Below are 15895 nucleotides of genomic sequence, written 5' to 3'. Positions count from 1 at the left end.
GCCCTGGCTTCCTCATTTGCAATACCAAGAAGAATAAGAAGGGCTGGCATTGTGGCATAGGCATATCAGATTAAGCTACCACTTGTAGCGTTGGCACCAGATTTGGGCGAAGGTTCAAGTCTTGGCTACTCCACTTCCAAACTTGCTTTCTACTTATGGTCTGGGAAAGGAGTGATGGATGGCCCAAGTGCTTGGGCCCTGCACCCATGTGGGAGACTTGGAAGAAGCTCCTGACTCCTGGCTTCAGCTTGGCTTAGCCTTAGCCTTTGTGAGTGTTTGGGGAGTGATCCAGACGATGGAAGATCTGTCTCTCCCCTAACTCTGCTTTTCAAATAAAAGGAATACGACTTCTTCAAAAAGATGAAGAACAAAGAGGCTAAAGGCAATCGTCTGTACCAGGGTGCAGATGCAACCAAGAAGCAAGCATTGTAGTGCTGTGGGTTAAGCTACCACCTGCAACGCAGGCATATCATAGTGCGGGTTCCTGTCCTGGCTGCTCTGCTTATGACCCAGCTCCTTACTAACATGTCTGGGAAAGGCAGCAGAAGATGGCACACCTGCCTGGGTTATTGCACTCACATGGGAGCCTTGGGTGGAGTTTCTGGCCTCACCTAGCCACAGCCATTCTGGTCATTTAGGGAGTGAAGACCCAGATGAAAGATTTCTCTCTCTTTGTGTGTAACTTTGCCTTTCAAATAAATAAATAAATAAATCTTAAAAAAAAAAAAAAGAAAAAGACATGTCGACTTCTCAGGCAATGTGGTTGGCTAGGGCGCCTCCTTAGTGCACACAGGCCCTTCCCCATGCTAGGCTCCATCCTGGTCATCTCCCGGAGAGACAGGGGTCACCTTCTCTGCTTAAGGTCACCTTGCTGCTCTTCCCCTAAGTCCTCCTCCTTGTGACTATAGCCTTTCTGTCCTCCTTACACAAAGGAGCATCACCAGTGCGCACAGAGCAAGAGGGAGCTCCAGGAGACCCCTGTCTGCCCCCCATCAGTTACCTTCAACAGAGAAAAACAACAACCAGTCTTGGGTTACCTGCTTCGCTCCCCTCCCCTCCCCCATCCCTGGAGCATTTAAGAGCAAATCCAAATTTACCACCTCACCTATCAACACTCCAAAAAGGAAGTTGGCAACAGGTTATTTTGTAAACATTTTTTTATTTGAAAGGTATACTTATAGAGAGAAGGACACACACACACGCAGAAAGATCTTCCCATCTGCTGGTTCACTCTCTAAACAGCCTCCATGGCTGATGCTGGGCTGGTTTGAATTTTGGAACCAAAAGCTTCTTCCAGGTCTCCCATGTGAATGCAGGAGCCCAAGAACTTGGCCTATGCTCTGCTGCTTTCCCAGATACCTTGGTCAGGAGCTGGGTTGGTAGTGGAGCAGTTGGGATTCGAACCAACATCCATATGAGATATTGCAGGTGGAGGCTCAGCCTGATAAGCTATGACTCCAGTCTTAAGGCTGCTCCTTAAGCTGATGATTTTGTATGTTCTGTGACAGATGTTATAAATACTTAGATGGCCTTGGGCAGCAAAAGAATTTCCCCATGCCTGTGTAAGGATGGTCAAGACCATACCCTCAATATACCACACAGAGCTAACTTCAAGGCTATTCCTGAATAAACTGGACACCCAGGCCAGAGCAGTATCTTCCCACATTGTCCCAGAAATCTCTTTTTCCGGCTGCTTTGGGTGAAGATAGATTTACCAAAGGTTTCTGCTCTTCTGCATGGTCAAGTCTCTTTGGTGTTTGCACACCAGCCTTCTTGGACTGGTTCTGTTTTCCATGGAGATGGGAGAGAAAGAGGAAGTCAATATTTCCTGTAACCCTTACCCCCCAGCTCGTGTCCTGGAACCCTTGCCAAGTGACACGGGAACTATCTCCCCTTTGGCCTTTACTGTGAGGTGTTTTTAAATGACTTCAACCTTACAGTTGAAAGAAATGGATTCCACTAGCAGCTTCCAGAATCCAACATACTTCCCAGTGAAGCAGAGAGGCAGTGCTGGTTCTGGGAACACAAAAGCTCCGGGAACTTGGCTTTTTTCAGAAAGACTGTTTTATGCCCTCCCACTTGCCTTTTGAAATCCACTAACCATAATATTTACTCCATTTCCCCTTTTCTCTCCCTTACACACACCCTCTCTCTCTTTTTAGCAGCAACATAGAAGCCGGCCATATTAGAGAGATGGAAATAAAGCCTCCTTAATGTTGTCTATGTCTTTGAAGTATATCCGTACATTCCTTGTAGCCTCTCACCGTCCCCCCCTCGTGGTCCTTGGCCCCCAATCACCCTCTCCCACAGCCCACCCGACCAGCATCTCAGACTCTGAAAATGCCCAGAGATGCGTGGCTACCTCGCCCTGCCTTCAGCCTCACGGGGCTCGGTCTCTTGTTTTCTCTGGGTAAGTTAGACCCACATCTGCATGCTCCCCGGGGTTCAGACCGGGCAGGGGGCAGGCAAGGAGACCTTACTGACGCTTCTCTCTGTGCCCTTGGGGTGGGTTGGGGGAGGTGCTGGGGAAAAGTGATGGAGTCCACAAGATGCTGGGACCACCTGCTCCCCAGCCCCCTTGGGTCAGGGGAACCAAATGTTGCTCAGAGCTAAAAATGGTTGCACGAGATGATTTTTCTACGGATTTCCCTTAAGCAGACTTGTGTGGGGGCAGGGCAGGGGGCGAATATATATATTGGTAGCTGCTGCAGTGTGGGGTCCGGGCTAGGACATGAGCTTTCAGAAGAAGCTTTTTGGCAAACTGTAACTATTGGAATCTGGTGGACGAGGGTCCCAAGAGACAGTGCGTGTGGGAGAATGGGGAGAGGGGTACAGAGAATTGAGGCTGGGTCTGGCTTCCTGCAAAGCTGTCCCCCTGATTTGTTAAAATATATGTGTGTGTGTGTGTGTGTGTGTAGGTGGGAGGTTGGTCCCAAGGATGGGCTCTAGGTTAGGAGATCTGTAGAAGTAGAAAAAGCAGACAGGAAGGCATCTCTGTTGTGGGCCGGATGGGATGGAAGAAGGGTCAGGTGAAATATTTAAGAACAAAACAAAAATAAAACAAAAGACAGGGGCCATAGACTGAGTGAGGCTGAGGGCCATGGAAACCAAGTCTTAAAACTGCCTGGCCTGGCCATACACACAACCTACGTGGGGGTCCTAAAGTGCTCACTTTCTGCTGGAGCACTCATCGAGTTCCTGGTGGGCTGGAGAGTTCCTTGCAAGCCTGCGTAATGAAGCATTTGCTGCTACACCTGTTCATTGTTGGTTCACCTAGTCAGGTCCATGGGCTGCTCAGGGACACACTGCCCGTAGTAAAGGCTCTCTCTCTCGGCTGTGTGATGTGCTGGGTGCTGGACAAGCATGCTCAACAGAAACAGCCAGCCCAGAGCCCCTGGCTGCCTGCAAGAGAAGGCCTTATTTGCTTTGCTGAATTGACTAGCATTGCAAGGGAAGAGCAAGCAGGCATGTTAAGGAAGCTCTTGCAGGGAAAGAGTTGAATTACAGCCTCTGTGGCCATCACTCTGATGACGACAGACACTTTACTTAGCTCCCTCTGAGCTTCTGATCCAAGTTCCCAGCATAGGAGACCAAAAGCACAGGGCCACTGCCCAGCATGTTTGTGATCTGTTCAGCAGGGGGCTCCACCAAGGTGGGTCACTGCCCGTCTGGCTTCTTCCTCACAGCAGTCGAGGGAGGCGAACGTTGTCCTTGTACTCCTGGTACGGGAAACACAGAGAGGCACAGAGCAGTTGAGTAACTTGCTCAATAAGGCACAGCTAATGCCCAGGGAGCTGAGATTTGAACAGGTGCACGTTCTTGTAAACGTTGTGCTCTTCCGCCCCCACTGTTCAAGATTTGGTACTGCAACAGTGAGAGTACTTGGTTGGAGTTTAGGTCAACAGAGGGGAAATTGGGCAAGTGGCCTGTGCATCAAGAGGCTGGGCTGGAGGAGAGAAAACCTCCCTTGAGAGTTAGAGATTCCTGCAGGAAGGAAGCAGCCTCATGAGAGTCATGCCAAAGAAAAGCATGGAAGGGTGCCGGATGGCCAGGACCAGAGCCCTGGGCTGGGTAAAAAGCATGGAGGAAGAGAAGAGGTGAAGAGAGCTGTGTTGTGGGGGTGTGAGGCAGCTAAATCTTCCACGAACCTGAGTGGGGAAGAATGCAGAAATGGAGACCTTGACCTTGAACTTGAACGGTGCTGTAGTGAAGCATGCCAGTGGTACTTCAAGGCAGAAGGTCATGTGAATGACAGAAGTTTAGCGGTTGTGGTGGCCTTGGTCCTCTAGCACGGAGGGATGCCATGGAAGGCAAGAGAGCAGACAGGGTCAGGGCTGTGCCTGCGGGGTTGTTTGGAGACACGGTGTGTCTGACTGTGCTAACCACAGAAGCATGTGCATGGGTGTGTGGGTGGGGACAGTCTAAACAGGTGGCTGTGTTAGAGTGATGGTCAAGAGCCCTGATGCTGCAGCTGCCTGTCTGGCCACTGCACTCATGGCTGTGTCAGGGGAGGCTTAGAGCAAAACTAAACCAAACCATGGCGGCAGCTGTGTGCTTTGTGACAACGGCAGGAATGGTGACAATAGTGAGGTAGTTAACTGTCCAGTTGTACACCTGCTGGGAGTTGTTGCATCCTCACAACAGCCCCCATGAAGTGGGTCCTGATATCGCTCCCATTTTACAGAGGGGACAATTGAGGTGCCAGAAAGCTAACTGGTAAAAGGTCCTGGAGCCCTGGTCATGTACTACCAAGTCATATGAAAGAGGATGGCAGCTGGCAGGTGAAGAGGCCAGGGTGTAGCTTGACTTGGCTGGCAAAAGCCATGTCCAGGAGCTGGAAATGGGTCTGAAGAGTAACAGGAGCCACCGGAGGCTTGGGGGTGGGGAGCGTGCAGAAAGGGGACTCCCACTCACCTGCACCAGGCACCCTAATTAGTCACTTTTCAACCATGGTGGAAATAAACGCACCTCACGGGTTGTTACCATGGGGTTACAAAGAGGTACACATGGTGAGAATGAATTCGGGGTCCTTGCCAGAGGCAGTGCTGGGTGGATGAGCACCTTTGCAAAAAGAGCCAGGTAGAACCAGGGAGAGATGGGGCCTGAGGAGCGGATGTGCCTGGAGGCGGCTCAGCTCTGGTGATGTTTAGGAGGCAGGAGCAGAAGTCACATCCTGACTGCACCTGTTGGCTGTCGCATCATTTCTGGGAGCTGTGATGAGAGAGCCAGAGACCAGACAGGGTCCCAAGTGGGACAACTGTAAGCAGGGTGGGTTCTCCCGGGTGGAGATTCCTCAGATCGGGACTTCAGGCCAGGCTTCCTGCTGGATGTGATGGGGCTACACCTGCCTTGCAGATGGGAGCAGAACTGTTCCCTGGGAGCCTTGGAGTGGAGGTCTCATTGCCATCTGGCTTTCAGCCTTCTGGAGCCAAGCAGCCTGGGTTCAAACTCAAGCCTCAGCACTTGGCAGCTGTGAACTTGGGCTGCTCAGCATGACTCTGGTACTGCGTGGCCTCACGGGGAAGGCAGCGGGGTAATAGCAGTATGACAGGAAATGGAGAATATAGGCCACTTCACCAGCGCCCAGCACGTTGGCAACAGCATGTGAACGCCATTGTAGCCTGCAGTTCTGGGAGTTCCTGAAGCAGCAGAGTTCGTGAGGCCAGGGTCTTATTTATATTCTGACCGTGAGTGGTGGCTTCTTGTTTCAAAGGACGTCCCCAGCTAGCAGGAAGACCCAGAGCTTCCTAGATTTTACAGAGGTTATGGAATGAAGTGGGAGCCTTGGCATATGTGTGCAGTCTCGTTTGGCTCTTACGCTCCGTGTGGCTGTCTTGTGGCCTCACTGGTAAAATGATGGGGGCTGAATGGGACACCTGCTGAAAGATCTCCCGGCTTTGGCTTACCCTGGCTGTGGGGAACACCGCCCCTCCTGCCCCTTCTCTTTGAGGATGGGACTGGGTCATTGAGCTCTGTGACCACTGGAGGGCACCCGGTTCTGCCCGTTGCTCGCACAGGGGCCTGCCACTGGAGGGGAGGCCGGGTTGCCTGCAGTGCGCCTTTCTGCCCCTCCATTCCTCATTACTCCACCCTCCCACGGCAGGGGGGGTGGGTGGAGCCTGGTTCCTTCAGGATGGGAGGGGTTCGAGTTCTAATCCTGAGTGCTTCCTGACGCTGGGGGCAAGACAGCAGGCTCTACGTTGGTGGTCTGCAGGTATCCCAAAATATTCCATGTCAGGGGCTCTGGAAAATGGCCAGGAAAGGGTATCTAGACAGGCCTGGTGGGGACATGGGGTAAGCTGGGGACAGGCTCCCTCAGCTCCTTTGCCTCAGAGTTCTCCGCCCCCGCAGGGTGGGGGTGATGCTGGCACTCCATTGGGGCACCCCCTTGCTTGTCTGGTGCTGGGCACGAATCTTCAAGAGCAGGTGGGGGCTGGCCCAGCCTCCCCGGTGGCCACTGGGGAGACACACCTGGCACTCATGCCCCGCAGCTGAGACTGCGCCAATCTGGGGCTCTGGGCCAGCAGTTCTGAGCTAGCCCGGTTCTGAAGTCCCACACCTGTCCTCTCCTCCCCTCCCCTTCCTCACAGGCCACTCAGCAGGAGAGGGATCGAGCCAGAAGCATGCTCTAGGCAAACCTCCATCTCTTTATGTCCTTGCTAGCTGCTGCGGGACTGCGGCTTGGGGGCAGGGTGGGGTCGGGGGCAGCGGCTTCTTACTACAAAACAGTAGAAAGGAGACACCTCTGTGGAGTCCATGGGCATCCCAAGGGTGCAGCTGGGAGGGCCAGAGAGACACCCCAGGAAGCCCTCGCTGTTTGTGAGGCAGAGCTTGGCAAAGTTTGCAAAGCACTTGGCCCCCTCTGTGACCTGGAGAGGGAAAGATGGACGCCCAGGCTCTCCCAGCCTGTTGAGGCGCTGTTGGTCTCCTTCATCAGACCCCAAGCTTGAGCTCTTCCGCTTCAGCAGCATCTGTGCTTGTTGACAGCCTCAGGCGGCACTCCCAATCCGAGACTGCCTGTGGTGCCTGTGGGAGAACCCGGGGTGGACCCTGTCCCTCCAGGCATGCCCGCAGACCCTGGTCACCAGCCCTTTGTGTCCCCTCCTCCCTCGGCCTTGCTATAGGACCCCAGGCTTCACTGCTGGCCCAGAGAGAACCTTCTGCTCCTTCACTGCAGATGTGCCAAGTGCATCCAGGCCTTGATGTAGACTCACTGAAAATGGGGTCTCTGTAACAGGTGCATGCCCTGACTGCCAGCATCCCCTGACCTTGCTTTACTTCTCAGGGCTCTTGCCACACACGACATCTGTTTTCCTGATCACCCCCTGTTCCCTCACCAGAATATGAGCTCCCAGCGCAGGGAGCCTGCCTGACCTGTTCAGAGGCAGTGTCACCTACTCGCCCACTCCTGGCCCTGGGGCCTTAACTTCTCTGCAAAGTGAGTGAGTGAACGCTCACCACTGCATGGTGCGGCTTCTCCTTGAGACAAGGGGGTCTTTAAAGAGAGTGTGGGGGGGTGAAAGGCTAGGGGAGGCAGCACCAGGAAGTGCTCATGTAACTCTGAGCATGGCGGCTCTGCTCCCCTAACCACCACTCACTGCAGACTCCACTCTGCTCATGAGCCTCCCTCAGCCCAGCACCTGGGTCTCCTGGCCCAAGTCTGCCACCTCCTAGGACCCTGCAGCCCCTGGATTCCTACCTTGAGTTTTTCTCCACTCCCTCTAACTGCCTGGATGTGCTCCTGATTTCAGGCCTGACTTCTCCAACCCAAACTCTGGGAGCAGGTCCCTCAGCTGGTCCCTCATCCCACTGTCTGTCCTCTCTGCTGCTATCAGGGTCCAGACAAGATGAATGAGGAGCTGGGCTGACCTCCCCCTGCTACTTTGTTCTGGCCTGAGATGGGGAGGGCAAGGCCTTGGCTATCTCCCTCTGCCCTCGGTCTGCCTGCTTCAGGGGCACCTGAAGCTGCAGCCATAGAAGGGATAACACAGCAAAGAAGTGGTAAATATGGAGTGGTCAGGGAAGAGGCGTAGGGTCATCAATTGTCCCTGGCTCCATCTCCTTTCCATCCCAACCTGCTTCTTCCCTCTTCCCCACCAGTTACACCAACATCACATCTGCTACCCTTATGTGCTGTGTTTTCTCCCACCCCATGAGAAAGACAGTGGGCTGGGGCTTGTCCCTCCTTTCCCTCTCTGGGCCCTGAGCAACATATGATTTTTTCCGCAGTGCCCCCGGGGCAGAGCATGGAGGTATCGGTCCCCACAATCCTCAGTGTCCTCAATGGCTCTGATGCCCGCCTCTCCTGCACCTTTAACTCCTGCTACATGGTGAACCACAAGCAGTTCTCTCTGAACTGGACCTACCAGAGCTGCAGTAACTGCTCCGAGGAGATGGTGAGTCCTGCCAGGGATGTAGCAGGGTGGGGAGGAGGTGGGAAACTCCAGCATCGAGCCCACCTGGCCTGCTAGCTGCCTCTATCCTGGACAGCACCCCTACGGCCCTGGGTGTGATGGATGCTGTTTCTCCAGGGGACTTGGCTGCCAGGTGTGTGGCACAGCCTTCCTGGGGGGGAAAGGGTGAGTGGGCAGAGGGTACGGCCCTACTCTCCTTGTGGCTCCTGACCCACCACCGTCAGTATCCCCCTCTCCCCACCCAGTTCCTCCAGTTCCGCATGAAGATCATCAACCTGAAGCTAGAGCGCTTCCAGGACCGTGTGGAGTTCTCAGGCAACCCCAGCAAGTACGATGTGTCAGTGACGCTCAAGAATGTGCAGCTGGATGACCAAGGCACCTACAACTGCTATGTGATGAACCCGCCAGACCGCCACCGTGGCCACGGCAAGATCAGCCTCCGGGTCCTCACAGAAGGTGAGGCTGCGGGGTGGGAGGATGTGTGTGCCATGGGAAGTGTAGGGAGATGGGCAGCTTCTGCTGGGCCGAAAGTCTCCATTCTCTTCCCTGTAACATGCCTCCCTGCCTCTGAGTGCCCTTGTGCTCATACTGATCTAATGATGGCAGTTTTTGTTCATTAGGCGCTTAAACGTCAAGCCTGATGCCCTGTATAGTTCTCTTGTTGCATCTGCAACAGGCAACCTTAGGAGGGGAGGGGCTACCAGACAGGCAGAGTGACTGGGGAGGTGGGTCACTACGGAGGCGGGGACACCTAAATCGGTGACACTTAAAACTCCAGTGGGGATTTGGCTTCCCATCTGCTGGATTTCCAAGTCCATGGCCCCAACATCCTCTACCACATTCAAGATTTGGAGTGGGGGTGCATGGGGAGGCGGCACTGCATGGGCCGGCAGCAGTGCTGTTTATGGAGAGGTGGAGCATCAGGCCCCTCTGTGCTTACTGTTTTGGGAGAGTGTTGGGGAGCAGGGCAGTGGAGGAGCTGCTGCTTCCGGCCCTGGTGCTCAGCGAGTCCTGCTTCATGTCCTCCCCTAGAGCCCCCCGAGCGGGACTCCACAGTGGCAGTGATCGTGGGCGCCTCTGTGGGGGGCTTCCTGGCCGTGGTCATCTTGGTGCTGATGGTGGTCAAGTGTGTGAGGAGGAAAAAAGAGCAGAAGCTGAGCACGGACGACCTGAAGACAGAGGAGGAGGGCAAGACGGATGGCGAGGGCAACGCGGACGAGGGCGCCAAGTAGCAGGCGGCTGGCCTGCATTCCCTCCCCGGGCCCTGACTCCTGCCACTCCCTACCTGGTCCCGTGTCACCCTCCCTGCTCTCTCTGGTTGTGTTTCTCTTGAACTAGGACCTCCTCCTCACCCATGCTGGGGTCTTTCTGGAACTCCTCACTTCTTACCCCTGCCCTGCACCAGGAGTGACTGCCTCTCTTCCATCTGGGAGACCTGCGATGGCATCTGGGAGTGTGGGCCTGGGACAGCAACAGAAGGGGCTGCAACCTGCACCGTAGGAGTGTCCAGAAGACAAACTGGGGCGGGGTGGGAGTAGGTGGGTGAGCCAGGCAAAAGGCCTTGGCGTGGCATGGACATGAACCCTGGTCCAGGGACCTCTGTGTGGCCCTTGTCCCTTCCATTGCCAGTTGCCACTACACTATCCTGCTGCTGCCTGGTTCTCTGGGCGTGCTGGCAAAGTCAGATAGGGCAAAGCAGCTCCATGTGAGGGCTACACCCCTGAGCCCCGGAAGGCTGGGGTCAAGGTCGGAGGATGGGTGGGAGGGTGGGGGGGCTGTTTCTTGGCTGCACTTTCCTGGCTGTCTTCAGGAGGGTCTAGGTGAGTCAGAACCCACAAGAGCCAGAGGGAAGTGCCAGGAGGCCCAGTGCCACCCTGTCCAATCCCCAGTCCATGTCACCTGCACCTCTGTCCCCATTGTTCCTCTTGTGTCTACAGGGAGCCAACCTTCACTGCCATTTACTCACATGTTCCAGCCTCAGAGAGAGCGATGGAAGTGGAAACTGCTGACTCAGAGAGTACAGTGCTAGAAGATGCTCAGAGCTCAGCCCCCTGGCTGAGTCACCCCTACTGCGGATGGGGAGACTGAGGCTCCAGTGGACACCAGCCTGGGGCCCCACCCGACTCTCGGGCTCCTTGGCCTCCAATTGGCCTCAACAGAGCCACAGATTTCTCCAGGGGGAGCAACCTGATGGATGAGGGTGGTGAGGTGAAGCTGGGGCTTGGGGCATAGGCAGCTTACCCGACCCTGGTCCTCCTCCCAGGCACTCAGCACCCCTATTCTGGGTTGGAGAAGCTAGGTGTCTGGGCTGGCAATGAGTCTAGGGACAGGCGATGGAGTCAGGTGTGTGACAGTCTCAGGGACAAAACCCTGCCTCTGCCATCAGCTGGCCAGTTTGGAGAGAAAGAGAAAGAGAGAGTGAGCGAGCAATAACATAGGAGAGCTTGAGCTTAACTCACTCCTACCCCAACAACCATTGATGGAACACCTGCTGTGTGCCAGACCCTGTGCCAGGTGCCAGGGATGCATTCAAAGCCATACATGAGTCGGGGACTGCCAGGACAGCAGGTAGGGACCAACATCCCCCTTTTGGTGCATCTACTTCTATCTCTGCAGCCACAGCTCTAGGGCTAGGGCCAGGGGAGAAAGAAGGGATTCAAGACCCTCGGCCCTGAGGAGGCAGGACAGACAGAGGAGAAGGAAGAGACTGCCAGGACTCGGGCAGAGGCCAGGAAGAGTGGCATCTCACGAGTGGGAGCTGGGCAACTAGCCAGATCGCTGTGGGATGAGGCTAGCCCAGGTCATGGGCTCAGTACCTAACTGCCAACAACACACTGCCAACAGGGGTGGGCAGAGCCGCCAGGCTGACCCGAGCAGGTGGACACTGCCCATTCTTGGAGCCAACCAGCTGGGAGCAGGGAAGTGGGCGGTGGGTGCCTCAGGCTGGCCGAGGGCCCGGTTGATGGGATACCTTTCTCTAGTTTTCAGGGTCCACTGCTTGGCCACTTCCTAAGTGCCCTCCCCCCATCCTAGGGTGAGTGAAAGACTGCATTGATGCTGGGAATTTTCCATTTCCAGGACTCACACATTTTAGAGGCATTATTTGCAAGATTTCCTAAGATTCCTTTTGACATCCCAACTCTCTGTCAAGAAATCCAGGACTTTCTGGGACCTTTTCCTTTTCCGCTCTATCCAAGGGGGGCCCAGAGAAAGCAACGGGTGAACCTATGGATCTCTGGGGCCCCCTGAGCTAATGGGGTATGTCAGGACCCATCGCTGCCCCAGGTGCTCGCCTGCTATGCACGTCCTTCTCTCAGACCCTCCTGCAGAGGTCATGTGCGGCTGCCTCCCCAGCTAGGGCCCAGTGTTGGGCTTCTGTGTGTGGAAGGTGGGACACGGTGGGACACTACCCCCACGGTCCTCTCACTCCCCTGCTCTCCTGCATCTCCCAGCCAGCAAGCTGTGCCTCTTTCTGCTATCCTGGCCCTTAACCCCACCTCTGGCTGCATGCTGACCCCTATGGTGTGGGGCTCCAGGTTGCTGGCTCTCCTTCCTCACCCCTGCCTCTCCTGGGGCTCCTAGGTTCCCCACATCTATCTCTCCTTCCTAATGAAGGGCCACTGTAAAGATAGACAGGCTGGCTAACCCATGGGTTTAGCTTCTAATAACGAAGCACATTCTTTCAGGACCGAAATGCCTCGAGGTGCCTTGGAACTGGCTTTGGCAATAGTTATCAGGACCCTAACTAGGACTTCGCCATGTTTATTTCCAGTAACACAAAGCAAAGTCTGAGCGTGTCCAGACTTTCTGTCTGTGTGTCTCCTTGGGGAGACCGGACTGGCAAATGTCTCCAAGGTCAGGTTAAGCAAGTGTACAGCTGAACACACTGGCCAGGCCCATAAAGATCATCTCAGGCCATATGAATGGCTTGGTGCAGTTGGAACGGGTGCAGAATGGAGACATTTTCCTTTCTGCTTGTGTCTTAAGGATAGGCAGCCCCTGTCTCTCGCTGTGCCTCTTGCTGATGTCTTCCTTTTCTGAATCTTGCTAATGCATTTGTACATAGTCTCTCTATATAAATCTAGATATATTATATATACAAATATGAAACATGTCACGACACCCACCCCAAAAGAGACCTTTGTGGGGGGAGGGTGTGGTCACTTTGCAAGGTTTTGCGTTGATTCACCAAAGGCAAGCAATGAAATGTTCTATATTGCTCTTTGTGCACTTGGAAGGGAAAACCCAACTGCTTATGCACTTTCTGAGTGGAAGCGGTGGTGGCAGGGAGGGGCGGGAAGCTGCAAGGATTGTCTGTGACCTACTGCTGGATGGTCCGCACTTGGCAGTGGTCGGAGCCTCCTCGGCAGCCTGTGTGTGGCTGGGATCTACAGGCTACAATAAACAGGTGTTCTCCCCAGAACACCCCAGGAGTGTTGGTTTTTGTTTTCAGAGGTGTCGTCCAGGATCCAATCAGACAGTGTCACTGACACTGCCAGGTCCCTGTCATCTGAGGACCTCAATGCTCTTTCTTCCCAAGGATCAGAATGTCTTGGTCCCTCTGGCCTGGTGGACAGAAGTTTCATCTCATTGTCTTCCCGGAGTCCTGGGATGATGCACGCTCGGCCATGCAGGGCAGCATGCTTACTTCTGGGGAGGAGTTACTGCTGAGATGAAAACAGCCCTGAGACTCTCACGCTAACTACTGTGTGGATGCTGCCTCTTCTCTGAGGGGTGGGGGCAGACGGGCCATCCTTCTTGCCCACCACTTCCCGCCCCCGCCCCGCCAATTTCCTAGCATTATGTGGTTAGCATTATGTCTGTTTGGCCTGCTCTGCGCTTAGAAGAAGGAACAGGAGACAGCCGAGTGGCGCTTGCCCTCACGTCACTTCACAGTGAAGGAGTCAGGTTGCCTGCTGGAACCTATTTATGGGTTGCTGACTCAGCTCTGAGAAGTTCCCAAGCGAAGGCCACCCCCAGGGCTAGGGGCTCCACTGTCCTAGGCCCACTCTGGTTTTGTCCCCCTGGTCTCCACTCATGTGTCTCATTGCATATCTCTCTAACACACACAGACACACACACACAAACACACACACATACATGCTCACTCACACACTTGCCCAGCAGACTTGCCAATCAAGAGAAGCTCCAACTTGCAGAACAGCCAGGAAATGCTTAAGCAGTGGCTTCCTCCTTTTCTCCTGCTGTCTATCTCCTTCTGTCTGCTCCCTGCTAACTCAGGGACTCTGTGCAGGGGGTGAGAGGTGGTGGTGGCGGGGGCCCTCCAGGGGAATCCTGATTTGGTAGTGCTAATGCCTGCTTGAAGCCAGAAGTCACTGCTCCTCCGGCTGACAATAATGTCTGCGTATTGCAGTTCCCTAGTCCTTCTGAGGGATTCCAGCAAGGCTGCTCTTCAACTTCTCAGGTATGGAAATCAAGGCAGGAAGCACCGGGATCCTGCCTTCTTCCTTCCGGGACAAATACAGACCCTAAGATTCCAGCCAGGCCAGCAGGCCAGCCACCTCTTCCTCACTGGGCTGTCCTCCAAGAACACAGAGGATACGAGCTAGGCCTGGCTGCAGGGAGGTTGGGCTTGGCTTGTCAAGGGAAGGCCCAGTTTGCAGGAGGTCAGATGGTGGCAACTTCAAGTGCATAGTGAGCCTGCCTGATAGGGGATAGGGGCAGAACCAGCTCCTACTGTCCCTGGTGCTGAGAACTGAAGGGGAAACTGAGGCCCCTACGAGAGAAGAGGGCTACCTGCTGGGTCCAGCATGCACACAGGGGCTGGCTCTGTGCTCTCGCTCCAGCCCACACCTTCTGCAGGTGCTCTCTGTTTCCACCCTGCCACTCCACAGATGGTTGAGCTGGAAGAGGCATTCACGCTTCTGTATGTGCTTAGCTAAGGAGGGAAACTGACATGCCCACAGACATGCAGTCGGCTAGCGACTGAGCCACAGCTAGAGCCCTAGCCTTTCCTCCCAGCTGAAGGCCACCCCCAGGCTAACCTGATGTTATACCTGCTTGAAAGGCAATCCACGTCCTTGGGCTGCAGTCCTCAGAGTCCATTCCCTAACTCTGGGACTTGTTCGCCTATGGGCCTCTCCTGGACCATTTGTCTCCATCCCATTTTGCAGATGAAGGAGGTGGCAAGCAAACATTGCAGGTGACAGGAGTCCAGGGCAGGGCCTGGCAGACATGGGACAGGAGGACAAGCCCCGGCTAGGGCTCTGGGCCTTCTCTACTGACCCTCTGGCACTCTGAGCGTCCAGATAACCTTGGGGGCCTTGTCTTCCATGCTTCCTAGACTTTCACCCTGTTACCAGGCCCCATCCCTCTTGGGCACCTGCCTCTGTACCCATGGCCAGGGTGCCAGCCCCCTCTCAGGGGATAAGAGGCCAGTTGGGAGCCATTTCCTGGCATCTCAGCATGGCACATGGGCTCTATGGGAGGTGATTTGGGGTGGCTAACTTTGGATGTTTCCATTCAGGACTCAGGAGATTTTGGGCCAGGAGAGGGAATCTTGGGGGTGGGGTGTGATGGGAACTGATGAACTGGGAGTTGGGGGTGGGTAGGTAGAGGAGTTGGGGCGGTGGACTAGGTGGCAATAACAATTTTGAGCATCCAAGGCATAGGTTAAGAGTAGTCTACCTAAAATTCCTTATGCCAGCGCAGCTGCCTGTGTAACTCAGCTAGGTCACATTCTTTAGAAGCGAGTGGCAAAGGGACTGGAAACTGTTGGCTCCAAGAGCCCAAGGGCCCCTCCTGTGGACAAAAGGGTGGAGGAAGGTGAGTTTATCCAGGAGGGGGATGTGCGTGTGGCACAGCTGTTGGCCAAGGCAGTGGCTGGCTGTGGCCACATAGGAGAGGGATTAGACTTGTCCCATGGCCAAACATTAGGGCTGGCAGGCAGAGGCAGGTATCGATCCAGAGCTAGGCAGAGGGTTGAGTTTCTTGAGGTAATGAGATCCCCGTCCCGGAAGGTATTCAAGCACAGCCTGGAGGTGTGATTCAGAAGATTCATAGGCCAGGGCCCATAAGGTTACCGACAATGGCCCTCAGCAGCGTTCCTTTTAGAACTCAAGTGACGGAAGTGGGATTAACTCTCCAGGCCTGCAGATAAACTCGACCCACGTTAAAGCTAGCTCCTGTGCCTCTGCCAACTGACTCGGCCACCACCTGCTCTGGGTCACCTGTGTACCCGTTCTGTACATCACTGCCCTTGCCTGACATATCACCGGGGGTGGGAATGCCGAGTGGGGCAGGCCCCTGTGTACAGGGAGGAAGAGGCGGGGAGAGGACGAGAATGTTGAGGCCAGATTGTTGTGGGGAGTTTCTACCCAAAGATCAGGCCAGGTCTGACTCACCCTTCTACTCCCTCTCCCTCAAGACAAGTGCAAGTCTCCCACTTTTCTCAGGCCTGTCTCTACCTCCCAGAGCCCTCCCGGCTGTCCTCATAGCATGCTCGGGTGACGTGGAAGGCT

General features: G+C 54.9%; 1 protein-coding gene across 1 annotated transcript; it reads left to right on the top strand.

Moving 5' to 3' along the window:
• Window positions 1–1171: 1171 nt before the first annotated feature.
• SCN2B (sodium voltage-gated channel beta subunit 2) lies at window positions 1172–10169 on the top strand. The gene is made up of 4 exons (XM_040977032.1): window positions 1172–2410; window positions 8230–8396; window positions 8660–8870; window positions 9447–10169. Exons 1-4 carry the CDS (start codon window positions 2341–2343, stop codon window positions 9644–9646), a joined length of 648 nt encoding a protein of 215 aa, XP_040832966.1. The 5' UTR covers window positions 1172–2340; the 3' UTR covers window positions 9647–10169.
• Window positions 10170–15895: the final 5726 nt, after the last annotated feature.

The sequence above is a fragment of the Ochotona curzoniae genome, unplaced genomic scaffold, assembly GCF_017591425.1.
Source record: "Ochotona curzoniae isolate NIBS_2020 unplaced genomic scaffold, NIBS_Ocur_1.0 contig_2723, whole genome shotgun sequence".
NCBI classification, from domain to species: domain Eukaryota; kingdom Metazoa; phylum Chordata; class Mammalia; order Lagomorpha; family Ochotonidae; genus Ochotona; species Ochotona curzoniae.
Note: the sequence above shows the minus strand (reverse complement) of the source record. Positions and strands in the feature narration are given on the sequence as shown.